The sequence below is a fragment of the Ambystoma mexicanum genome, chromosome 4p (genome assembly GCF_040938575.1).
Source record: "Ambystoma mexicanum isolate Mex_15411 chromosome 4p, UKY_AmexF1_1, whole genome shotgun sequence".
Lineage (NCBI taxonomy): Eukaryota > Metazoa > Chordata > Amphibia > Caudata > Ambystomatidae > Ambystoma > Ambystoma mexicanum.
In genome coordinates, this window is record NC_090927.1 from 36458303 (window position 1) to 36485685 (window position 27383).

At 43.8% G+C, this 27383-nt stretch overlaps 1 protein-coding gene across 1 annotated transcript in view; it reads left to right on the top strand.

The window, feature by feature from the left end:
* Window positions 1–27383, top strand: part of LOC138452723 (vomeronasal type-2 receptor 26-like) — a 212416-nt gene that overhangs the window by 35249 nt on the left and 149784 nt on the right. The window contains exon 4 of the mRNA XM_069605070.1: window positions 15952–16243. Within this exon, the coding sequence (XP_069461171.1) occupies window positions 15952–16243 (292 nt within the window). The remainder of the gene's footprint in view (window positions 1–15951; window positions 16244–27383) is intronic.

The following is a 27383-nucleotide window of genomic DNA, read 5'->3' on the forward strand; positions in this document are numbered from 1 at the left end:
TGCATTTTGAAGGTACAGATGTGTGCTTTTAACTGTGAAAAATGTATTTGCATTTTATATGTAAAAATCGTTTTTGACTGAATAACCTGCCCTTACCTATATGTCCATGTTACACTGGCAACACATAGCTTGAAACAACTGCATCATAGCAATGCACCACCCATGCATTGGCGCTGCATAAAGAAAACATGCTAAACACTGATCCTGTGCAGTAGTGCTGTACTCTGTGCTGTAACATGCCAAATATCCTTACATACCCTCCTTTTTTTTTTAATTTGGCTAATCCGAGCCACAATTGGAAAAAATCCAACTTGTTCCTTTCCTTCTTTCAAAAATGTAACAAACCAATGCAATTAACATCCTTGTCGTGAAGATGAAAATTGAAAGTCGCTGTTCAATCAATATAATATTAAAATTCAACTGAATTTATCAATTCTTATAAAATGTTCTACATTTGCCTTCCCAATGGAAGTGTTCAGTCCAGTATTTCAATTGTATACTTGAAGTCAATTGAAAATAATAAAATAAAACAACTAACTAAAACAAATAATTAACATAACAGATTAAAACAATTAATTAAAATAATAAATACGTGGAACTCCATATGTCAGGACTCCTGTCTGCCTCTGATATGTCTCGACCAGCGATGTCACATCATTTGGTTCATTCAAGTACTCTTTCATCTTGGCAATCTTGGATCCATAGGAGTCATCTTTTTTGGCATTCTGGTTATCTTGTCTTCACCTCCACCTGGAGGCAGGCATCTTTTGGTCTTCATCCAGGGGACTCCAGGACTGCATCGTCTCCCATGACCTCTGGTATAAATAGTTAATGTTCAAAACCAAAATAGAAAAGAAACAGATTAAGTATATAGCACAATACTAACCACCCTTTTGCCAAAAATAAAACTTTTTTTTCTGAAATTAAACACAGGTTAAAAAGAAAATAAGCATACATGAAACAATATTTTAAATTCAATGCATTTTCATTCTGCACACCGACCATGAGCTTGCATTATATTTTTTAAAAACTTTTTATATTATTTATTTATTTACATATATTACAGTGTTTATGTGCCATCATAATAATCAACTTTTTAACTTCTCTGTCACTGCCTCCTGATTGTACCCATTTATCTTATCTTTTTGTGTTCAAGGGACTTTCTGTTGTATCAGTGGGCAGCAGCCCCAGGGCTTTCTGTTTCTACATGCTCAAGCCACCTGATCTCGGGTCTGGGAGGGCATGGCTTGATCTGATTTACATGGACAATCTGCTCTATCGCTGTTTCACCTTCATTTTTCAAAATTTTATAAACCACAGGAGAGACTTTATCTATAATTCGAAATGGCCCCTGCCAGGCTGCTAGAAATTTAGAATTTTTCTGTTTACTTTTTCCAAAATGAAACTTGTACACCTGATCCCCAACACTGTATTCTCTCACTGATGTTCTTTTATCATAATATGTTTTAGCACTGTCAGCAGCCCTTTCCAGATTTCTCTGCACAAAAGCAAATGCATGTTGCAAATGCTTCCTCAGTTCATCAATGTACTCATGAACTGTGGATGCACTCACAAGTGTCTGCTCATGTGTTCTGTATAGTAGGTGTTGTGGTAACACCATTTTCCTACCCGTCAAGACCTCATGGGGGCTAACACCTGTTGCTTTGGCAGGAGTTGATCTGATTGCCATCAAAACCAACGGTAAACGTAAATCCCAGCTGGAACCTGCTTCTGCCACGAATTTCTTTAAAATATCCACAACAGACCTATTGCTCCGTTCAACTCCACCTGCAGAGGCTGCCCGATATGCGATATGTAGTTTCCTTTTCACACCCAGTATTTGCCATACCTTACTCATTAGGGTACTTGTGAAATGACTTCCTCTGTCTGACTCAATTCTTTGTGGCAACCCAAACCTTGAGAACACATGGTTCACCAGCAATGTGGCTGCTGTTTGCGCACTACAATCTGGTGCAGGAATACATTCAATCCACTTCGACATCAAACATATCATACTTAAAATGTAACGGTGCCCTCTGCTCGACCTTTTTAAAGGACCTACATAGTCTATTTGCAAATCTGACCATGGGAGAGTTAGGCCTCTTTTCATCAATGGTGCTCTATGCATTGGTGAAGCAGGTTTAAATTGGGCACATACTAGACACCCTCTAGTATATAATTCCACGTCTTGGGACATATGTGGGCAGTAAGCATAATCTTTTAGTATTTCTAATGTTTTTTGTGAACCTCTATGGCCTGCAGTTATTGCATCATGTGCATGTTGTAGCATTAGCCCTCTGAATGAAAGGGGTACCACCCACTGTATCTGTCCTGTTATGGACTCTCTAATCATGAGTCCATCTTGTAATCTAATTCGTTTTTTATTCTTTAATAGCACCCTCAACTCTTCTTTTCCCATACAATAATTTTCTGTTAAAGGGTTTTGTTCAGGATCTATCAAATGATTATAATAGATTCCCAAAATTTGATCATTCTTTTGTGCCTCAATCAAATCTTGGTCTGGCGTGTCATGGCCCCATTGCACCACTGGTTGATCTACCTCCTTTGGTGCTTTAGAACGTGTTACTGCATCAATCTGTATTTCACCCAGTAAATCATCAATAGGTAGCAATTCCCCCATCACAGCCCCAATCTTAGCCAGGTGGTCTGCCTTATCATTTCCCTCCTTATCCTCTCCTGGTGTTTTTAAATACCCACACATTTTTCTCCAGTATATTGTTAGATCATTTTCTGACACCAATTTGTCTATGGCTTGTATCATTTTTCCATGTTTAAGTGGCTTTTTGTTGTATGTAATCATTCCTCTTGCTTTCCAGCCAGGTAAATATTCCACAAAACTATTCCGTGCATAGTCAGAATCAGTCACCAGGACAATTTCACTGAACTTTCTATCAACTGCAGTAGTAATTGCTTTATAAATGGCTGCCAATTCCGCCACTTGACTGCTCCTAGCTCCAATCCTCATCCCTATACTGGGGTCTCCTTCACATTTCAACCAGACATTTCCTATTCCTGACACTAATTGTTTATTACTGTCATTTTCAATGTGAAAAGCACAACCATCCACATATACAGTTGGCAAATCCTTGCATGTTTTTTCATTAAAAGCTTTGTGTGGTGATCGTTCAAATTCCTGCCAATTAGGTTCCACTTCCATTTCATTTGATATTTGTTCAGCTGCGCAGTCATTTAAGTCAGCTAACCCTTGAGCAATTGAGCTCTTTTTATTTTGTCCATATCTCACTTCTACAGGAAAACCTTGTAATGCCAGCGTCCATGAAGTGATTCTGGACTGCGCTAGATTACCTGACCTAATTCTTTTACTCTCTAAAAACTGCAAAGGTTGATGATTTGTTTCAATAATCACCTTTTCTCCCTGAACAATGGGGCGGAAATGTTGTAGCGCCCACACAGTGGTTAATAGGGCCTTTTCACATTCATTAAATTTCATTTCAACTTGGGAAAATGCCTTACTTGCATAGGCAATTGTTTTGTGACTCAAATCATGTGTTTGTGATAACACTACTGACATACAATGGTCAGAAAAACTTATTTCTATAAAGAAAGAACACTTTATTAATGTCAAAATACAGATGGGCAAAATATGTGCGTAACTTAAATGAAAGAGTAATGAAACAAAGGGATTTTTCTGAATGGCTGTTCTCAGTATAATGGACCATTTGATCTGTTTCTAGGAGGGATTGAACCCTAGGACCACAGTTACTTAATTCGACTAAAAAATATTTCCCGGAAGGGGGACTTCAACTTTAATAAGCAAGGGTAAGAGATGAATCTCAATTTATTTTGGACAACTAATGAAATACAAGTCCCACCTACCCTCCCCTCTCTCTGCAACGCACACAATTTATTTGACTTTTCTTTTTCTCCTTTTGTATTATAATGGACCTACACATAACTGCACGAGGTGCTAGACGTGTGTGTCACTTCAGGTGTTCATCATATTTAGGGATGCATAAGGTTTACAACACCAACCAGAGTCACTACCTTAACTGTACAATATGTAATCAAACAAGAAGTTATGTAAGAAATTTACTCAAAATGGTATTTTGTTTTGTTTTATTTTTCTATGCATATAAACAGCCCGGATTTGAAAAAGGCGCCAGTTACACGACGAAACACGTGTCATCCATTAAGGGGGGAACATACACTGAATAAACTAAGAAAAATTCTTATGAAGAAATTTGGCTCTGTGAGTTTATTTCACCACATAAGGAAATTGGCGCAAAGAGGTGTAGGCACAAACAAACTTTTTTCTCTCTGTTATGATGTACTTCCTTCACTTCCTTTGCTGTGTTCCTACAACTCCTTTCTCCTTGTTTCTTTCCCCTGCCTCATTCCTTTATGCTGTTGGGAGTTTAGAACCGGACAATGTTTTAGATTTGATAGGCATCAGTTCTGAGTGGTAGAATGTACAGGTTGACAGAAGAGATGGCTTGATGTGATGGCAGCAGCCAAATGAGACACCACCTACCTTGAATAAATGCTTGTTCTTTCCATGACTCCTCAACAAGGTGTCCATCATTTCACTGGCCATGAGGACTGCCCTCTCTGGCTATAGCGGAGTACAGAGGACAGCTGGGCCCACTCATGATCCCCCTAACAGACCTCTGAGGCCTTATATCCTGCAGATGGATGCATGAGAGCGCCCCCAGGAGATCCCAGGAGATCACTAAGAATGGACCACAAGGTGGAAGGGAAGAGATCATTTTCACTTGTTTGACAGTCCTTCAGGAAGAGGGTGCAGGCCATAAGGGGAGACACGCGCAGGTTAGCTGGTGGGAGATCGGCCGTTATACTGCACCTAGCTTCCCTGCATGACTCCCTGTGAGCGGTGTTGCTGTTATGCTGGCAGTGCTGGGAAGAGGGAGAGGGATGCCTCTGTATGATAGGAGATCCACACTGTGAGGTACCTCCTACGCTACAAGCATTGGAGAGAGGGAGGAAGAAGGCCCATTAGATGAAGGCACCTCAGCAACACGTAACAGGGAAAGCTCTGTTGATGTTGCTCTCGGCATCTTGGTGACCATAGCAACCCTGGAGTGCCCAGAATCCAACACTTGATTGCAGATAGCGCATTTCAGGTGAGTGGAAGCCCTGAACGGCATCTGATGAGTGTATCCTGTGAGGACTATTGATTGAAGGCTCATTTATTCATAAAAAAAAGGGTGGGGGGGGGAGTACAGATTTATTTTTCTTTTCTTCCCCTTTTCTCTGATTGCGCTGGAATAGAATCTATATAAAGGATTCATCATGGCCAGCATACCAGCACCAGTCTTCTTCCTTATGCTCCCTGGAGAACCACTCACCAAGTGGAAAGAGTGGAAGAAGGACTTTTTGAAGTTCATGTTGGCAGTTTATGGGCCAAATTATTCTATTGAGAGGGAAAAGATGCACTTTTGTACCATTGTCTAGGGAGTGCAGGGCAGGGTGTATTTAAAATGCTTACTAAAACCCGTGCAACCAAGTGATGGCAACTCCTGGAATAGCTTTGACATAAGCATAGCTAAACTGGACATGCTCTACGAGGACAAAGAAAACAAGATCTTGGCCAGGTACCATTTCAGCACCAGAGAACAAAAGAATAGAGAGACAATTGAGGACTTTGCTACAGCTTTACGTGGTCTTGCAATAAAATGCCATTTCAGACACTGTCATGACGAGCACATTCAGGATCAATTAATGATCAAATGCACTGGTCACAGAATCAGGGAGGAACTATGGAAGGAACTTGATCCAAATTTGGACAATTGCTAACCAGGTGGAACATACAACTCAGTGCAGAAACTGAGAAGATCAGCATTGAAAAAAGTCAAGCAGCAGTCAGTACAGTCTCCACAGGGAGGAGCAACAAACAGAGGAACAAGAGATTCAGTGAGTTTAATGGAACAGACTTTACCAAACCCAAGAATATAGGAGGAAGAAGAGTACAGGAGATTTGTGACTCATCAAAAAAGATGTTTCCGATGTGGGAGTTACAGCACCTTGCAAACTCTTCAGAATGCACTGCTGTGTATGTTCAGTGTTGCGTGTGTGGAGTAAGGGGTCACCTGGCAAAATGCTGCAGAATGGCACCCACTGGAGGGAGTGTACATGAGAACGATGGTGATGATGACAATCCAGATTGCGAGTTTGTGGGTGGATTAGGAGTGATTCAAGTCATAAATGCTGTCACTGGAGTGAGATTGGAGAAACCCAGGTCTTTGATCAGAGTTCATGGCCGAGAAGTCCTATTGTTAGTAGACAGTGGTGGGGACTACAACCTCATAGGCACGAAAGCATAAGAGAAGGTCTTCCAGAAGCGCGTATGCAAGGAGGCCTCTGTCAAAGCCAATGCGTATGGGCAGAGTCCCATTCATATCATTGGGCGGATGCCAGTAGAACTCGAATTACAGGGAAAACGGCCACTGGAAAAGTGTATGTAACCGATGTGGTTGGGGACATACTCTGATGGGGCAGTCAAGCTGCCTTAGGGATTAAACTTGACCCCAATGCCAGGCAACCTGTATATACAGGAGTGATCAGTGGTGAGGATATGAACGATAAATGTCCCCCTGCAAGTGTGTCTGGTATGTCTTGTGAAGATATTTACACTTGGGGGCCTCACGCTTTTTCAAGATAAGTGTGGGCTGTTTTTCTAAATTCACGCACACGATAAAGCTCAAGCCAGGGTCTGTTCCCGTGGCAGCTAAAGTCAGATCAGTTCCCTTGGCTTTCATGAAGGAGGTGTAAAGTGAACTGAGTGGGTGAGCCCCATTGTAGTAGCATGCAAAAGCAACAGGGCTGTTAAATTATGTATAGATCTTTGGAGGCTCAATAGATTTGTAATTGCTGAGAATTTCCCTTTATTCAAAATCGATTCACTAATTTCGGAGTTTTCAGGAGCCAAGGTATTTTTGTTTTTAGAATTAAAGTCAGCCTAACATCAAATACTGATACACCCTGATTCACGTGATCTAACGACTTTCATTACCCATGTTGGGATGTTCAGATGTGTGCGCATTCCATTTGGATTGGTTTCAGCTGCGAGCGTGTTTGAGAGGGTCATGCAGACCTTAGTTGGTGGTTTGGCAGGAGTGAAATTCCACCTGGACAACATTTTGATATGGGGTCAGGATGTTGGTACTCATGATGTATGATTACGCAAGGTTTTGGAGAAGTTGTGTGAAGCTGGACTCACTTTGACTTTGGAGAAGTGTTGTGTCAGAAAAAAGGAGGTGGAATATCTCGATTACAAGCTGACAGGATAGGGGTTGATGCCCAAAGTCAGTGCAGTGCAAGGGATTTCGGAGATGCCAGCTCCCAAGTCCAAGATGGAAGTTTCTTCTTTCTTGGGGCTTGTTGAGTAGTGTGCCAAATTTATCAAAGGACTGGCGAGTAGAACCAGTTAATTGAGGGAGCTCACAGGGAAGGGGACAATGCTTTTGTGGTCTAGTGAGTGTGACAAGGAGTTTCAGGATATTAAGGAGAGTATATTACATGCACCTGTACTGAAGAGGTTCAGAGAAGGGCTCAAAACCATAGTACACACTGATGCCTCTGACCTTGGTTTAGGTGGATTTGTTGTTACAAGAGGATTGTTATGGTAAAGAGGCCACAGCAGTTTTTGCTTCAAGAGCCTTGAAGGATGTAGAAAAAAGGTATTTGGTGATTGAGTAGGAAGCATTGGCTGTGATTTTTGTATGGTAACAGTTTTGCGGTGAAGATGGATCACAAGCGTTGGTTAATATCTTTAACAAAGGCAGGCTTGATGGTGTATCTCTGTGCATCCTTTAATATGGTGACAAGAGTTCAGGGTCTCAATTTTGTTGTTGATCATGTGGAAAGCTGTCATGATGCGCTGCCTCGTGGGGGAGATGGTGCCGTCGCCCTGCTTTGGCTTGCAGTGCTACTAACGCGCTTACACGGACTTCTAACATGGCCACCACCTTTTTCATATGAAGAAGTCCCTTGTTTATGTTGATGCATCTCAGACCACCGTGTCATCGATCTGCGGCTGTTCACGGTTCCACCTGGCTTCTTGAAAAAGAACATGCTGATGGGAACCTTTGCATCTCAACACTACGGTAACCCATCAGTTCAGCGCTTCCTCTCCCTTTCTCTGTCCACCCTTGCTTTGCCTTACTTACCTGTTTTGCTCGCCCTACTGTCTGGTTCTTCTCATTCATTCAGCTCTCCCGTTCACTTCACCATCCCGCAGCAGGCTCCCTCTATTCTCTCCGACTCCCTGTCAGCTTGCTGCACTCGAGGATTTGCTTCACGACTGTTATATCTGGCAGTTACTACTCGGCTGCTTCCAGGCTGCTTGTCCACACAACTCCTTCATCTGCTGAGGATTATTAACCCTATAAGGGGGTTTTGCCTCTTTTCTGGAGGTTCACGCTGGGTCCCACCTCTCTGTTGCACCTCGCCGGACAGTGTGGCGTCCCGAGAGGTTCGACCCTTTCTGCAGGACTCCCGTCTTCGGCAAAAATCTCGACAGAGTTCATCTGGGAATCCATCTCAAAAACCACAGGTGAGCTCAAACCCTCACAAAGGAAGGAATAATACTTTTGCAGCTGCGTTGTCACGCAATCATGTCAGGAGAGATGGTAGAATGATGCAGGATGAACTGGATGAGGAGGTGAAAGATATTTTCACTGTGGATGCGCTACTAGAGAAGGACTTTTGTGAGGATGATGATGTGTATCAAGCTGTAAAACACAATGTTGTGGAACGTTGGGCAGGTGGAGATGGTTTGCTAATTTGTGATCCCTCAGTTTTGAGAAGATTCAAACGCATCAAAGATGAGCTGTATATCCTTTAGGTCCCGGAAGGCATGATGTTGTGTGTAATTGAATTAGGGCACAAAGGCCATATGGGAGTTTCTAGGACAAAATCTGTCATAAGGACAGATTTCTGATGGCCTCTGATGGATGTAGAAATTGAGCGTAAGATTGAAGAATGTTTGAATTACAGCGGTAGTGGAAAGGTTTTGAAGACTCATGTTCCACCGATGGTGGTGCCAAGGGTGTCTCAGGATTCGATAGCAATTGATTTACTGGGGCCGCTCAATTTAACAGGGGCAAGAGACAGTTCTGCTGTTGTGGTGGATGACATGTTTTCCAAGGGGACGGAGGTCAGGGTGTTATGTGATGTCACCACCGCCAGTATAGTGAAGTTTTTGGAAAGGGTTTTTTCAGGGAAGGTTTTCCTTCTTCACTTATTAGTGACAATGAACCCCAATTCACATCAAGGGAGTTTGGGGAATGGTTAAAGTCATTAGCGATTAGACATAAAAAGACAGCATTGTATCAACAATGGTTGAGCAATGGTTGCGTTGAGCGTTTCAACAGACCTATCATGATGGGGTTAGAATGGCTGTTGCTAATGTATGCTTTAGGCCCCCCTCCCCTCCATTCCTCACCAACTTGCAGCCTATGACTCACCCGGCAGCCACCTATGCAACTGGGCCCGGGATGTGAGATGGCTGTGGGTCGACATATGGGGCTGCACGGCTCATCCTGTAGTATGATACAGACTCCATTTTGTGACACACGTAGACTCCATTTTGAAAATAACAGACTTAGGCCTCACAGGCACAAGCAGTCCGCAGGGCTGTAGCGCTCCTCTCCTGACTGCGCACAGTGAGCCCAGTGCTTCCCTCCACCTCTGCCCCTTGGCAGCTCTGCTGCAGGCCTGTTCTCATGGGAGACTAGGCACGAAAAAGTTACATTACAAGCACTGTATCTTTCACTTTCTGCAGTCCATCATTGACCTGCAGATAACCAGGCTGAAGCTGGGCTCTGAGAAAAACAAGCTGCTTCCATAACACTTGTCGTGTCCTCTTGCAGACCCCCACATTTATGATATAGGCTGTGGATAACCCCCAACCCTGTTCCCCGTTTGAAGTGCCAGATACGTATGCTAAGCCTGTGTGCCACCCTGTTTCCCCCATACAGCTAAGCCATCTGAAAGGTCGATACATTTGCTTCAGGCCCATGAGATTGATTGTACATATTAAAATAAGATGGCCCTCACCCATCCCAGATCACACACAAATTTATAAAATGTATGTTTGAGCCTTTCATTATTAATCCAGGATTCCTGTTGCTGCGCAATACATGAAGCAATATAAGATATCCATATATACTCGATTTCCTAAAAATTTACAAGTTTACAAATAGACAACAAAGTGTTGCAATATGTATGGTTTTTAATGTAATGAGTGTTGACTGTATAATAGACTGTCCTTTGAAGCATTGGTTTACCCTCTGAGCATTGAGTTACGCAAGCCATATTATAAGTAGAACATTGCAAACTCTTCCCTGTACCAATGCACACACTAACTGGTTTCTAATTCATTTATGAATGCAAGCTTTTTGTGCGTGTCCCTCACAACGTAGAGAATAAACGGCACAACATGCTACGGGGCCGTTCCTCCTCTCACCCCTCTCATTTACCACCACGCACACAGCAGCCCCCACTTATCTTCCCCCTCTGGCTGGGCCCGGATGTGAAACCGTAGCCCTGTGAATGATGTGATGCTAACAAGACTGTTGTTGATAGAAGTTATTTTGTAACATAGTACTCATGATAAGTGTAAATGTGTAATATATACAATGTTCATAAGCTCGCATAATGCTCGATGTACGTGTAACTACACTGGCTTAATCCTACCTCCCATTTTAAATGATGTGCATGTAACCCTATAACGTAGAAGAGCTAGAAGCAACTGGGCTCTCTCTCTCCCTTCTCCTGCAGCACCACACGTTCAGCCCCCACTTTCCTCCCCGCCTCAGGTCGGGCTAGCCACTAAAGGCCCTTATTTCGTTGATAATGTGATGCTGTAACTGTAACCTCTCCCCCCTCCACTAAGCCTGCACTCAGTATCCGACCTCCCCTAAGCTCCCAGACCCACAATAAAACCATAAAACATGTTTCACACCTCAAGGCCTTGGTTAAAAGAACTATAGGTAACAAGCCTCTCATCCTGCTGCCTTTTTGATATACCAGCTATGTGCCCTCTGACCAGATAGTCTCCAAGCTCACCCCAAGCCCGACTGACCATGGTGCAAGTATATCTACTCTTGTACTAACATATTATTTTATTTTAATTTTATTTAATGTGATATAGTTTTATATAAATAAAACTTAACACATTCAATCAAACATAAAACTTCCTATAAAAGTAGATCATTCCTTACATCACAATTAATAACCATTATTTCAATCAGTCCATCAATTGTCTATTCAACAGCAATGCAGTATCTTAAAATCGATTCATACTTATTAAAATAGATATAAGAACATGACATGTATCAAAAACCAAATCACACATAACCTTCTAAAACCTTTTTACAAATTCTCAATATATAGCACCCTAAGAACATTTAAATTCAAATTCAAATAGCCCCAACATGACTCACAGCAGGCCAGGCTCTTAATCTTAATCAGTCTCTACATTTGCTAAGGAATATTCTCTTCCAGAGTATTGTTTATGTTCTGTTACCTTAGTTAGAAATGAATCCAATATCATTCCTTTTCCTCTATGTTACTGAGCAGCTCCCCTTACTACTGGTCCCCCATTCTTTTTTGTGCTATGGACCAGATTCTAAAAAGTGCTATGTGCAATTTTGGGTTAAGTGTATTGATGCAATAATGCCAGAATTCATCAGTTCTCATGAACTCTGGGTTATGCAAAAATTTCCCAAGATGGTTATTGTAGCAGCCAGTAAACTGCATGCATGAAGTTAATACATGTATTGCTGTTTCAGGATTAGAGGGAGCTCCACATATTCTGCAATACCTTGCAGATCCCGAAAGTACGGACCCCGTAGTTGGGTGACAAGCGTAGGAAGATGGTTTATGCATATTAATAAAACATCTCAATGCTGCTGATGGACATAGGTTAAGGTACAGTTGGCTCCTTTTGAAAGTATATAGGACAAAAGGTCACAAACGTATAATTCTTTCGCCAAGTGTACGTAATTATTCTGCCAATCCCACAGCGAGATACTCCTCCGAAGTTGGTAAAACAGGCTTTCATTATCTTTTCCCCACACCGGGGTCCATCCACTTGCTTCACTCAATGCAATCATATCCATTTCAGTTTCAGATGTCTTAATTGCTCCCATACCCTCTTTTACACATTTCAGCAGCGGGTTTGAGGGATTATTCTGGATCTTAATATAGAACTCTGCTCTTTTATGCCGAACAATAGACTTGAGCGACATAATCCCTAGCTTCAATTTTAGGATTGCCATGGGGATACATTGAGGGAGTTCTAAAATTTGCCTCCAGAACTTCCCCTCAAGGATCTGTAACCATTCTAAGTTCATATTAATCAGGGATTCTAAACCATAAGCAACCATTGGCACAAAACATTGTAGATACAGTTGCCGCGCACCCCATATGGAGTAGCCGCTCTTATCATATGTGAATTTATGTATCAAAGCCGTTAACTGGACAGCTTTTACTTTACGGGCCTGGATGCAAGACAGGTAATTCCCCCTGCCGTCATATTCCACTCCAAGATATTTATATGAGTGAGTATACCTGATTTCATGGAGACTTAATTGCATACAGGGGCGAGCTACCTTGCCAGAAGTGAACAGAAGTACTTCAGTTTTACTGTGATTAATAACTAATTCATTTGCCTCTGCATATTGCCATAGCTTTTCTGCCGATCTGTGAAGCCCACTAAAGGTATGGTCAAGGACCACAATGTCGTCAGCATAAGCCAATAGCACACAGTGAGTCCTGCCTATCTTCGGGGGACAGTTCAAAGTTCTCCAGAGATATTCCGGAATATCTGAGACAAATAAGTTATAAATCAGCAGGGCTGTAACACACCCCTGCTTTACACCTCTCTGCTGTAGGATAGCCTGAGTCATATTACCAAACGAATGAGCAAGGTCAGGTCGATCTCTGCTGTAGAGTAACCACTGCTACATCCTGAGTGGGTAGCCCCTTGTGTGGGTGGTCACAGACTTCTCATGAACCTGTTCTTCTGCACAAAAGGGTTAATATTATTGTACCGACCTGGGCAGAGCAAGGCAGTAACCAGGTACCCTTCCGAATACTGAGTCATATTACCTCCATTGTCCAGTCTAAACTGGACTGTAGTGTTAAGTGTGAAGAAGTTTTAGGAAGTAAATGAGAGCCGGAGGGCAAGACCACTTTTTGAGTTTACGCCATAAGAGGCTTCTATTGACAAAGGCTGCCCTAAAATCAATATACAGGGCATAGAGAGGGGGGTTATTAGGTTGTAACACTTTGCTCCTTAATAGGTCCATAATAAAGAGATTATGTGCTGTAGAGTACCCAGCCCTAAAGCCACTCTGAAAACAGTCTAAGATCCCACCTTCTCCACCCATGCTTGCAAAGCTTTCAATAAAAGAAAAGCAAACATCTTCCCTGTGCTATCTAGCATGGAGAGCAGGCGACTAACATATTATAAATATGCCCCCCTTAGATCTAACAAAGCAGAATGATGGAGGTATCCCAGACATGTGCCCCCTGATAGAGCACCTGAACTCCTGAAGCAGCCCCTTTATTGTATAGTGCTTTTATGATGATGAGATACGAGCACCCGGAGTTATGTGCCATTTCTCTTGTGATGTTAATTTAGCAACTTCTTCGGATTTACAGGGCATCATGAGTTCTAATGACTGCTGAATAAGTATGTGAGGCCACAAGGGCAAGTGTTAGCATCGTCCAAGATGCATCAATCAACCATCATCTGACCAGAGCTCCACCCAGATGAGTTCAGCTGACCTGCAAGCATCACCATGACACCTCAAGGAGCCTCGCCAATCACAGAGCTTCACCCCTATGGATGTATATGCGCCCCAACCCGATTGCCCAATCTCATCAATTCATGTATCCCTTAGCTCCTACGTCATAGGTGACGTAGTAGTGAATTTTTGCTGATGTTTGGCAGAGCGCTCTCAGAGTTTGCAGAGTTCTCTGCTTGCCCTATATTGGTTGGATAAATGTTTACCTTTTAACGTCACCCGCACTTGGTCTTGGCCACATTCCCATCTGGGGAGTGTCCATTATTGGCTCTCACTGGGGCGTTTTAAATGCTTTGTTGGGGGACACTCACTTTCACTAACAATGAAAATTGGAGAGATGTTTTACTACAGAGAGTTTTCCAATATTGGATTACATCAAATCCCACGACTGGGGTTTCCCCCATTTGACCTGTTCAGGGGACACAAACCCAACACTTTACTAACTCCTGGTTGGCTGAAAAGGTGAAGTCTGGTTCAGTTAGACTCTGAGAAGATCGAAGAATGCATTGCCAAACCAGGGGAGTTGTCCAAGGGTAAATATTCTGCTCCCTAGGAAAGGAAGGAAGTGTGCCTTGAGGTTTTATTATATGGAGTGGTCGAGAAAGATTATGGAACCTCTGTCGAAGTGTCTGGAGGGGAGATTTGGCATAACCAGGGATTAGCTTTGCTTAAGTGATCAGATGTAAAATGTTATGTTTAGTGTCTAGTTCCTGTTCTTGTTGACATTCCTGTGAGAGAAGGAGGTGTGTTATGATGTACTTCCTGAACTTCTTTTGCTGTGTTCCTACAACTCCTTTCTGCTTGTTTCTTTCCCCTGCCTCATCCCTTTATGCTGTCGGGAGTTTAGAACCTGACAATGTTCTAGATTTGATATGTATTAGTTCTGAGTGGTAGAATGTACAGGTTGACAGAAGAGATGGCTTGATGTGATGGCAGCAGCCAAATGAGACACCACCTACCTTGAATAAATGCTTTTCTTTCCATGACTCCTCAACGAGGTGTCCATCATTTCAGTATCCCTACAGGCATGTTTTACGCCTGACATGTGGCATCCTTTGAGACCAGTCCCCATGTAGTAATAGGTTTGGGGAGTCCGACATCTACCTCACCAATGAAAACCTGGGGGAACACACATTTACTATTCACCTTGAAGGAGGTGGATGAAGTGCTCAGGACACAGATGGGTCGGAACGCTGACAACAACACTGCAGTGGTCTGCTGGAGCTTGGCGGAAGACATCACTAAACCTTTGGAAGTGGCAAGGGGAGTTTGTCAAGGATACATTTTGGTCCTCCTGCGATTCTGCATTTACATAGATTTGATCATTGATGAAATCCTTACCATCAAGTCTGACCCCTAAATTGGGGGAACGATAGAGTCCCCGGCCTTTTCTTTGTGGACAACTCGTTGCTGCTGTCAGCAACCCCTAGTGGGCTGCGTCTGACCCTATCTTCTTTTGCAAATAATTGTGACGAGCTTGGACTGGAGATTAATGCTAGCAAGACCAAGTCAATGACCTTCAGCCTAAGGAAGTCAAAATGCAGACCCTTGAACATCACTACAGGAGGCGTTATTATCCTAGAGCAAGTACTCTGGTATAACTACTTGGGTGTACGATTCTCAAGTAGTGTAAGCTGGGCTGCTCAGCTCCTAAAGGCTAAGGCAACCCTGGGGAAAACTAGCGAGGTCCTGAAAAGGTTCTATTTTAAGCACAACGGGAGCAATTAAACCATCCTTGGTAGTCTACCAGGCACAGGCCAAGGTATCAGCAAGGTTTGGGCCAGAAGTCTGGGGTTATACTAACACTACATCCCTTTCAGGAACTGAAAGTACGTTTCTCAAGAGCGCCTTTCTGCTGCCAAAAAGCACCCACCCCAGGTTCAGCCACACAAATGGAGTGTGAGAAGGGTTTTATTCGCGAAGAGGCAGAAATTAAGCCAATATATTACTGGTTAATGGAATGGGGTACCCCCGGCCTGGTCAAATACCGGAAGGCCATTTTGTATGTGATGTCCTTGGGGGCTGGGCACCTGTGTCATAGCCCCTCCTTTGTTCTACTGTCACAGTGTTAGGCTTATAATTGTGACTTCCTCACACTGTAGCGCTGCTTCTAACACATGTATTATCTTTGCAGGCCTCGCTTTCAAACGTATCTGAACCTTATGACCCTTGTCTATGCTGTGGATGAGATAAACAAGGACACAACCCTGCTGCCCAATGTGTCCCTGGGATTCCATGTGTACGACTCCTGCCATGCAGGATTTCAGACAACGCAAGGAGTGTTCGGGCTGCTTGCTGGGGGAGCTGGATCCGCCGTGAATTTCAACTGTGACCAGTGGAAAAAAGTGATTGCCATCATAGACGATCTTTCACCTGGACTGTCAGCGGAGATGGCCCGTATGCTCAGGGTGTACTCAGTCCCAAAGGTGAGCACAATCTGGTGATCCTGCTTAACTAGGCAATGATGCATCATGAACGCTGGTGTCCTTAATCATGGCCGCCATGAGGGCGAGTTTGCCTGGAGAGGGGACACTCAATATCAGCCTGCGATCAAGGATGCGTTGATGACTGTGGAGGCAAGCTCCACGTAAGGCTGTATTTTCACCCTCAGAACAGAATTTCCCACAGTAACCCCAAGGAGTAACATTGTATATCACTCCAGAGAGTAACATGGTGGATCATTCTAGGGTGGAACATGAAGATCACTCCAGAGAGTAACATGGTAGATCACTCTAGGGAGGAACATGGAGAATACTCCAGGGAGTAACATGGTATATCACTCCTGAGAATAACATGGTAGATCACTCTAGGGAAGAACATGGAGAATACTCCAGGGAGTAACATGGTATATCACTCCTGAGAATAACATGGTAGATCACTCTACAGAGGAACATGGAGAATACTCCATGGAGTAACATGGTATATCACTCCTGAGAATAACATGGTAGATCACTCTAGGGAGGAACATGGAGATCACTCCAGGGAGTAACATGGTAGATCACTCTGAATGTACGTCCCTGAGCTCTCACAACAGAAAAAATACAACCCACTATGGAAAAAAGGCCCAAGTCACTCTTGCAAGGGTAGAAAGAATGTATTCCCCAAAAACAGGTGCACCAGCAAAGGACTCTGCTGCTACGGAGCTTTCTGCCAAAAAAGGTACAAGCTGAATCTTAAAAGGAGGGACAGTATCATAGTGATGTTGGTATATACAGTGAAAACCAGCATGGCTGGTTGGTGTGACCCTATACATGGTCGGCCTGCTCCATAGGGGATGCAGGGCCATTGGGCCCAGCCCGGTCCGTCCATCTTCCATCATGTGGGTGCTGCTGGGCTCAATCTCCAGGGAGCCGAGGTCGAAAACACAATTAGCTACATTTGTTAACACTGCTACTCTATCATTGTACAGTGAACCTGGCGGGCTCGGGGACTGGCACAGGGGGGCAGTCTTGAGGTTATGCTGCCCCACACATCCTTCATTCATTCCCGCTCGCGTCATCGGCTCCAAGACTTCCACCCTCGCTTTGCCTGTAATGTATTCCTCCCAGCACCTTGCATTACACACCATGTGATTATAAACGTTTAGCCATGCTCTCAGAGCTTTATGCTTTATTGGTTTATGGTCGGTGGTCTGGGTACACTCATGTCTTGTAATTCAGAGGGCTTGGGACCAGGGCAGTTGTAGGGGCTACAACTCATTGTTAGCTGGGTGGGGGTCAGCAGCCTGCTTGAGCCTGTTTGGGGTAACACGTTCACTGAGGCGCTCAGTCCTGTCTCATGACCTTGAAGGGCACATGGTTTTCTTTTCGGAAGAGATATATTTGTAACAACCGTAAAACATAGAGGGGCCTCTGTGGAAGCTGGCAGCGTAGGCTTTTCTCATCAATCCTTGGGCCTGTACAGATTTCCCCTTTGGGTTTGCATGGCTGTGCAGGCCCTGTGCTGTAGCTATTGCTCCTAATATCTAGAAAATGGTGTTTACTTGCATATGCACACTATTGTCTACATGTTGAGAATCACATGCAATAATATGATCATGTGAGGACATTTGGGACACCTCTCTCCCCCTGGTCTAATACAGTGCTCTTCGTTGGGCTCGCCTCACCTTATAGCATCTAAGGGGGTGGGGTGGGCTTACTCCCTTCCCAATAATCCCCCCTTTTGTTACTTCTACAGTAACAAACTCCCCACACCTGCGCTCATTCTCTCTTCTCACCACCTCATCATATGATGGGGTTCCCTTAATGGACATCCAGGCCCTACACACTGACCGTAAGCTTTCCTGTGCCTTTGCTTACTCCCCCGGCGTGCATGTCATATAAATACATCCCCATCACCTGCTAGATCCACTCACAATTCATTGTTTCCGGGGTCAGGAGGTGGGACAATGATGGTGTGATACAACCTGTCCACTTTGTATCCATAGGGGTTGGGGACCATGTGTGGAATGGGGTTGTCAGTCTGTACTTCACTATCTTTTGTATTGCAAGCCACCTTTGAAACGCCAATTGATACCATCATCTTTGCGCTACTAGGCACTGATTTGGCACAACATCAGAGGCCTATTTGACAAGTGCAGAAGCCGACCAAGATGAACACTGTAATGGACACCAGCATTTTTACAATGGCGCCGAACCAGGACGGGGCCCAGTCGAATGCTAAACTAGACCAGTCCTCCTTCTGTATTCCTGCTTCCTTCTTCATGTGGGATCTAAGTTATGTACTGCTTCGATCATGTGAGACAGGGAACCATTTGAAGTCACTTCGGGGGTTCACAAATGTGCAGCAGGAATCCCTGATTTTGTGCAGATGCCTCCATCCATTGCAGTGAGCATATCCAGGACATATCGATTCTGCATCGTCATCAATCTCAGGGCACGGAGTTCCACTTTAATGATGGTGAACCCTTGCTCAGTGTAGTTCACCAGCTGTATCAGTTCCCAGCATACTATTCACGGCCATTTGGCATTGGCTGCAGCCTGCACACCAGGTACTAGTAGCCTGCCCTCTGAACAGTATCTTGGCGAGCAGTGCTGAGGAATCCTTTTATAAAAAGTTTGCCATCTTCTATCCTCACAGGGCGCCTCCTTTTCCTTTCGTGTAAGGATGTGGAACTCTGGTGCCGGCAAGGGATTTCTTCCTTCTGCTTCAGGTGTTGGGAAAGCAGTGGGGGTAAGGGTGTCAGTGTCTGTTGGCCTCCCTTGCAGGTGTTCTTCTGGGATTATGAGCAACGCTAAGTGTAGTGTGGACAGGGAACAGTAGCACCTCCCAGGCCCTCCATGAAGGAGGGAGGTGCAAGTAAGCTTGTTGGTACGCTCACCTGGTATCCACAGGGACGCCACCCAGCCCTGGTTGGATGATTTGCACTCTCGAACCCTCTCCCGGTCCCTTGGTAAGGCCTCTGGTTAAAGATGGGTCTGCAATATAGAAGAGCTGGATTAAATACCAGATTGTCTTTATGTTTTCCCACCTCCCTCGGCCTCAACTCCTTCCTCCCCCTTGGGCCTTCTCCTCACCGTAATATTGTAAAAAGTGGATTCTCCATCCTGCTCCTCGTGGCAGGGGCCCGTAGATGTGGGGGGACGAGCAGCGACCAAGTTACTTCACTGGTGCAAGCGCCCTGTGGGAATCCAGGCCTGCTGCGACTCCGTAGGTTTGCTACTTTACAGTCTTTATATGCAGTTCTTATGTTCCTCTTAGTTCGAATAATCATGTCTTGCTTCTTTCCCTTTAGGTATGGAAAGGTATTTTAGTGTTGTCTTGCAGTTTGAAGATGAGCATGGGGCGGTAGGCGAAATCGCGGTGTGTGTGCGATGCTGTCCGGTGAGTAATGCGCGATGCGTGGCACTGTTTTGCCTTTTATATTGCTAACCTGTGTCTTTTCTCTCCTTCCAGGTTGCGATGTTCCTCACCGAGCGCCGTAATGTTCCAGCAATGATACTGACCAGGAGATGACTACCCAGGTAAGAATTGTGTGGCTTTCTTCATTCGGGAGGAAACGTGAGTAAACGCTTACTAATGCTGTCTTTCTTTCTCCTCTTTCCAGGTTATGGTATTCCAGGATGCATGCAGTGCCGGATGATGGAGTTCGTACCTTCAGGTGAGTGGAAGTGAAGTCGGTGATGGATTGAAGACAGGATACTATTCCAGGTAAGTTTCGTGGTGTTCTTTCTCTCTCTGCAGGTCCTTGGTTTCAGGTAAGCTGGCATTAAGAACTGGACACGGTGAGCGTTACGCTGCCCACAGCAGTATAACACGAAGCGTGTTCTGCTGTTTGGGTGTGGTTTAAATAGTCTCAGGTAAAGTAGTCCAGGTAAAATAGTCCCAGGCCTGCCACACTCAAAGTAGTCCAGGGAAAGTAGTCCCAGGCCTGCCACACCCAAAAGACTAGACCGCAGTTCATTGTAACTGAGCTATGTGTGTGCCTCCATGTTGGCTGAACCCCCCAAGTTAAATAGTCCCAAATAAATAGACCCATTCTACTCTTGGTCTTCATGATGGTTATGAGCCTGGCGCCTTGGGTCCAAGAGAATCTTGGATAAGGTTTTAAGGCCTTTGACCTGGCCCTAACTGGAAGGCTGACTTGCCAGTGAGGGCCGGGGTTAAGGGTCATGACAGCACTCCCCACCAAGGCCCCTCTCACGGTGGCACTTCTGCCTGGTCCTGGTTTGGCTGGGTAATTCTGATGGAATCTTTTAATTAAGTGAGGTGCATGGATGTATTCACTAGGTTCCCATGATCTGTCTTGAGGGCCGTATCCCTTCCAATCAACTAAGTAGTATAGTTTGGATCTGGTGTATTTTGAGTCTAGAATATCCTTTACTTCAAACTCTGGTTCTTCGTCAACTAATACTGGTTTTGGTGGTGTTGTAACCCGAGGGCCAGGGTTAAGGGTCATGACACTTGTTGGCCACCCACCCACTAATAATCCATCACTGCCGCTGTGCCCTTCTTCAGATCTGGAACAAGCAGAGTCTTGTTGCAATGTTCGTTGAACCCAAAGAATGTTCTTCCAGCACTGTAAAAACAAAGTTTGTACTTTTCTTCTCGGTGCACCTTCACAGGTCTTTCCACGACATTGATCCATGTTAACTTGGTTATGTGTTCAGTTTAGAATTGTGCACATGCTGCTTCAACTCGGGCCAGCAGCCCTTCTTCGTACCCTGTGAGCCCTTCTGTCATGCAGCTCACTACAGTTTTTTGCCATCTATTGTTTATATACTTCTGGAAGGGTCTCCTCGTGCATGGTTTGTTTCTTGGTTTGTCATCACATTGCAATGGATCTGGACCGACAGATTCTAATCTCAGGTTGTGTGCCTGGAATGTGCCTCTTAACCTACATAGCACAAGATGTACTAGGCATTGAGCCTCTAGAATCAGAAATTCTTGTGGCACTAGGAACTTAGGAGCCCCCAACACATGTAGTATCAGTGAGCAGAGTATGAGAAACCAGAAGGTGTCTCACCCACTAGTCCCCTGGGATCTGTCATCCAGGTGGCCAGGACACAGCCATCGCTTTTGGATCCAGTTCCTGGGGGTGGACCAGTGTGGGAGGATAACCTGGCTGAGGAGTCTTTGGAGAGTGGGAGAGGGACACTGGATGGTGAGGTGAACGCAGTATCCCCTTTCCTGTAACACCTTTACACCATCCTACCTCGTAGGGTATTTAGGAACTTGCCCCCCCTCTTACAACACAAACACTTTATCAAAAACAGCCTGCTATAAGGGATAGCAGACTAACACCCAAGCTGTGTACCTGACATGTCCCAATACTATGGTCAGGCAAGGCCAGGCAATTATTGACAATCACTCATACCTGACTTCCATTACACTCGCACACACGGATAAAAGGCAGAGCACTAGAGCACACTCTGGGCAAGGCAAAGCACATGAGGAAACAGCAGTTTCGAGATGGCAGCTGAGCAGGAGGGAAAGGACATCAAAACCAAAGGGCTTCACAAGGAGGGAAATTCCCTTGACCTTTTCGACAAGGATCCTTAACTTTCCAGAGACCTCGAGAATAGAAAGTGTAAGACTGGGATACCAGGCTGAAGAATCCTGCATTGTGTGTGAGAGATACCCGGGGCCCTCCCACATCAGGTGGGGAGAAGCCGCTGTGGTACTGTCCTTGCCTCCAAAAACAAAGCAGCAGCAGTGAAGTCAACGCAGCTGGTGAGTTGGGGAGAACAATACCAAACCGGTCTGTGTTGAAGCCAAGATTGCAAGCAGCAACCATGTGTGGTGAGTGGTGAAATGAACATTGTCAAAATGCCTGTGATAATAGACACAAGTAAAGTTAAAGCTGCTGATGAGTGATTGAACTTTATAGTAAACTTTGTTACCTTTGACGGAGTGGTCTGGCAACGCATGGGTGCTCAATCGAAGGTCTCTGTAAGGCATCCAGCTGAAAAGTAATAACAGTAGATAAACTTGGTCCAAGCCCGGCAGAGGGAGGCCAATTGACAGAGAACGAATAAATGTGAATCGAAGTGGACCTGCGACATGTCAAGCAAAATCCTGCAATTCAGTCTTGAATTTTGGTGAAATAGAGAAAGTTTGGAAAAGTACTTGAATTTGATGCAAGCCCGGCAGAGGGAGATCAATTGAAGATTTTGTGATAAAATGGGTCTGAACAGAAAATCACCCGTGTGAAATTCTATGAAGAAAATAACTTTGATGTTTATCATGTTGCATCAGGCCCTCTGAAATAAGAGACTTTGAATGGCAAAGAGACATTCGCACAAATGGCCCTGATGTTGAAGTTTTTAACTTTTACCTTGGGGCCAAGAAGCCATAGACTGTGCTTAGCTCTAGTGTACTGCCTTGTCACATTCTGAAAATGTGGGAAGGGGAGTTAACGGCTCAGATATCCTGGCATACCATTTCTTGAGCACTGTTCATTTGCATAACACTGTTTCCACACTTATTTGTATTTTGAGGTAAAGCTTGGCAATAGGTTTAAATATAGGCCCTTTTATTTTTACAAGACACTACTAGGACTGCCTTATAATTATTTGATGGTCGTAACATGCTCCCATCTTTAGATTTAGGATTAGATTAGGCATTTATCACACCATTGTTGAAGTTCAATAAACACCCCTGAACTGTGGTCACTTTTGTCTGTCTGACTGTTTGATACCATGCCTTCCTTACAGTACATAACAGCTTCCATTCACTCTGTTCAAACCACCAAACTCATATCATTAAACCATCTATTGGACAGCTGTAGCACACATCTTCTATTGCATCAAGACCAAGCCCATGGTACGCGTTGTACTTCTGTTTTCAAACTTGTCGCTTTGCTCGTGTGGGAACACATGGATAGCCGTTACTATCCTGCGAATGTTGCTACTAATACTACGGATGCTGTTGTCATATGAAGAATTCTGCTCTGTAGGGAACATCATAGATTTGGGGAATGACAGGGGCATAATAATACATTCAAAAATGCTTGGTTGGGGGAGTTGGTGTATATCATTCACTGTGTTGTTGACCGCGCGATGCGTGGGTTTGGCTTCTGGCACAGATGCATGTTTGTTCTCATCATGGGGATACTGCAGGTCTGTGGGGTGGGGTAGGGACAAGTTCAACACTGTATTTATCATACCATTACAATGCATTCGCCCCCCCTTTTACACTGCCGTTCAATATAAACAGTGTTCCAAAATATATTCCTAACCCTGCCATATATATATATATATTTCAATAACTGCTGCTATATAATACATTGCACACATGTAAGAATAGGCGAATCTACACACAACACTACCATATGTATACTGCTTTTTAACATAAATGGAGTCGTTTGGATGTGCTGGTTCCATTATCAATGACAATCCGAAAGTGAAAAATATATGCACACAACATTTCTGTTAATGAGCAGCTGTGCTTGCGCACGTTTGGGACGGTGCGACTGCACACTAGCAGCGTTGGTAGCAGATTGGGAGTTAAGGCAGATAGACACTACCAGTTTTAATAAAGTGCTGGTGCAAAATGGATCCAATAACGAAGCCCCTTAACTTTTACAGCGAGGGGAGTGGAGAATATTACTTCGTAAGGGCCATGAAACCTTGGATTGTTCCACTTTCGAACGAAGCTCCTGATATAGACAAGTACTCTTATCAGCAGCAGTTGGTCGGCCGGGGAGCCTGTCGCTGTCGTGTCTGCAGTGTCCAGTGTGTCCTCTGATCGGGGCGGTGCAATCTGTCGGGAGACACATTTAATGACCCGTGTTAGGATTGTCAAGTATTCCTTAAATTCCTCTCCTAGAACTGCTGCCGTTTTATGGGCATTTGATGCCCTCCTGACAGGTTATATGGGTGTGTGCATGCGCCGACCAGTGACCACCTCAAAGAGTGATGCATTTTGTTTTTTATTTTATTCATTTATTGTGTTACAGTTCATACATTTGGACTTTTCACACAGTTTAAGATACAAAAAAATGTTTCATTAGTACACTGGATAAGAGCAGGAATTATGAATTCACCAATAAAAATTATTAACACAGTAAACAGTTTCCAAAAAGTCTAAACTCTTATTAAAATCGTAATTTCATTTGTATTTAAAATCCTAATCCAGAGGTCCTGCTGCCCCAGATGCAAATAGGGCAATTTATGTTCATTTCTAAGAGTACACAATACTGGCCAGTTTATGCATAGCTGTCCTCGCTCTTGCAGAATCGACACAAACACAAGCCCCTTTGGACATTTCCCCTGATTGCCAAAACCTCCATTGTCGGGAATAGGTTTAGTTTTAATCTTAATATTTTTAAAAAAAATGTTTTTATTCGAAATGGTACAGTTTAGTTATAAACTTTCATTTATCTTATAAGCATTTAAGAAGACTGGGTCGGTCTCATGTTTTGCAACTGTGTTGCCCCCTGTGTTGCCGGATGATGTGTTAGCCTGTGCTAAGTTATGGGTACATTTCTTGGTCCTTGTTCTTTCCGAGTTCAAGAATGTTTGAGAAACTGGGTGATGGTGAAAATGAGCTCATTGTTTTGTCCGTTCAGTAATGATGTCCATTTTTCTTCGGGCACCATTTATTGGGGTGCAATCTTGAAGAGGGAGCCAAAGCGCTCTGTTTTTTTAGCTGAGCTGCGTGCATTCCATTACAAGATGGTAGATTGTTTCAGGTATTTCGTGATCTCTGCAAAAACGGCAGTACTGCTCTGTGAGAGGCATCAACCTGCAATGCCTAGATTTTCTTTTGTCGGTATTGTGTTCAGTGTAAGCGATATTCAATCAACACTACAGCTAAGTCAATGCCTAGTCTGGGATGCTGAGGAAAACCCTTATTGATGTATTTTTATGTCCAGTTCAGTACTCTGGATGACAACCCTTGTATAACCCCCCCCCCACACTTAGAACCCCCTGACCCCACTGAGCCAAGAAGTAGGTTTGTTTTGCAAATTAAAAGGTTTATCTGAAAATTTAAACAATATATATATATATATATATCACACTTCTATAAATAAATTGATAATGGATATTACACTTGTGAATATGAGCAGTAATCAGCAAGAGGTAACTTATGAATAGGAACAGAAGAATAAGGTGGGAAAGAATGCTTTATATGGTTCAAGGAAACGCAATGATGAATGAAATGCAGTACAGAAAATAACTTGATATGGCTTCAACAAAAGACAATGTAATCACTTTTCCTTGACAATTCCCCCCCCTATGCAGTGTAGGAAATGGAAGGAGAGCACACAGTCTTCAAGAATCCCAACAAAATGCAATACGAAATGCAGTCCCCCCCCCCAGCAAGCTTAGAGGAAACAGGCAGACGTTTGAAACACAGGCCCAAAATGCTTTTAAATGTGATGGCAATGGATGGGAAAATGTGCTAACTGATTTTAATTCCCTCTAGAGATTCAGGGTGAGTGAGAGATGCGTGTTGGTATTAGTTCAGGCTCACTTTAGCAATGCTATATGAGTTATTACAAGGTTGCAAACGGATTTTTAACAAAGGAAAGAATGGAGCAGCTATTTTGACAAGTGGAGAAATTGAGCCAAAATCGCAAATCGCGGTAAATTTCGCGAGTGCGTAAATCGCGATTGCGGAAAGAGTATAGGTAGTAGGAAGTCGGTTCTAGGTTCGTTGGAAAGCCTAGAATCACAGCTTTAAAAGTTAAATTTCGTTCCTAGCCCAAACGGTTCCAGAGATACGGACGATTTAATAAAGGTAGATTTTCGGATTTAAAGTAAAACTCAAAATGACAGGTGACAGCTTGCAGCTGCAGAATTGACAGGTGACAGTTGTGCAGCTTTAAAATGACAGATGACACGATTTCTAGGAGGCAGTTCTACTTAGGTTAAAATAGCTTGAATTAGATTATTTTAACTAAGAGATTGGTTCTGCACAGTTCTGCTAGGTACTCACAATATAAATTTGAAATAGGCCTCGTCACGGATCTGGTCAACATGTCCGGCGGCGGTTCTGTCTGGTCGGCGGGTCAATCAGGCACCGGTTCTGCTCACAGCGATACGGATCTCTGGTTCTGCTCATAGCGGTCTGGTTCAGCTCTGCTCTGCTGGTCTAGCCTCTCTGGATACAGCGGCCTCTGTTTCTGGATACAGCTCTGCTTTCCGGTCCGGATCAAGTGGATTCTGGATGTAACACTACTTTCTGGGTACTGGCAAAGGTTCTTGGCAAAGAATTCAGACAGCTCGCCCAGCTGTGGAATAGTTTGCAGATGATTTTAAGGATGCTGAGGCCTACTGAGAAGAGTTCTCAGTTTGTGGGTTTAGGCCCTTGCTTTAAGTTCTGAAGTAAATTTCTGGTCTCTGAAGATTGATGGATGTGAAGTCTGGAGTCTCCCGGCAGAGCGTCCCGCAGAAAATGGAATTGAATCTCTCTACCTGTCCTAGCAGTCTCTTTTTATGTGTTTTAAAAAGTGGGTGGAGAGGCTAGCATCATTAAGCCTGCCCCTCTCTTGATTTGATAGGTCAATAGATTCTTTGGTCCCTGATTTGGGAAGGGATGGTGTGTCAGAGTGATGTCATTTTTATGACCTGCAGAAATGACACTCCCCTGGTCAATGTGCACACAAATCTATTCCTGATCCAAATACATATTTCCCAGGTACACAGTTGTTTGACATCACATACACACATCATATATTACTAAAGATAGTTCCTGTCCCGACTCTGGCCTTTCTAGGAGCTTGCATTCAAAAATGGCAACTTATTTTCGATTTTAGTGGGTTTTGCAACATTGGTTTTTCATCAAAAATTATACAAAGGTACATTTCCCTTCCACATATATCCCAGTAACTTTCCATGTCTCTAGCCTAAATACAGTGTCTACAATAATCATAATTAGGGGGTTTTGCCCCAGAACATGGTACAAATCGGAGTTTGGACTCAAATCGTGAGGGCATTTTCCATACTGAGACTCTCAAAGTTGTACATTCCTGTCATTTGGTTACAATAAGTTATCCCTGTTTCTATAAAATATATATTTGTTGCAATTCAACTCCCCAAAGTGTTTGGGTCCGCCTCCAGAAGTCTGGGTGGGTCAGTGATCACATGTCTCTCCTTGCTGGCAGAGGGCTGTTGACAG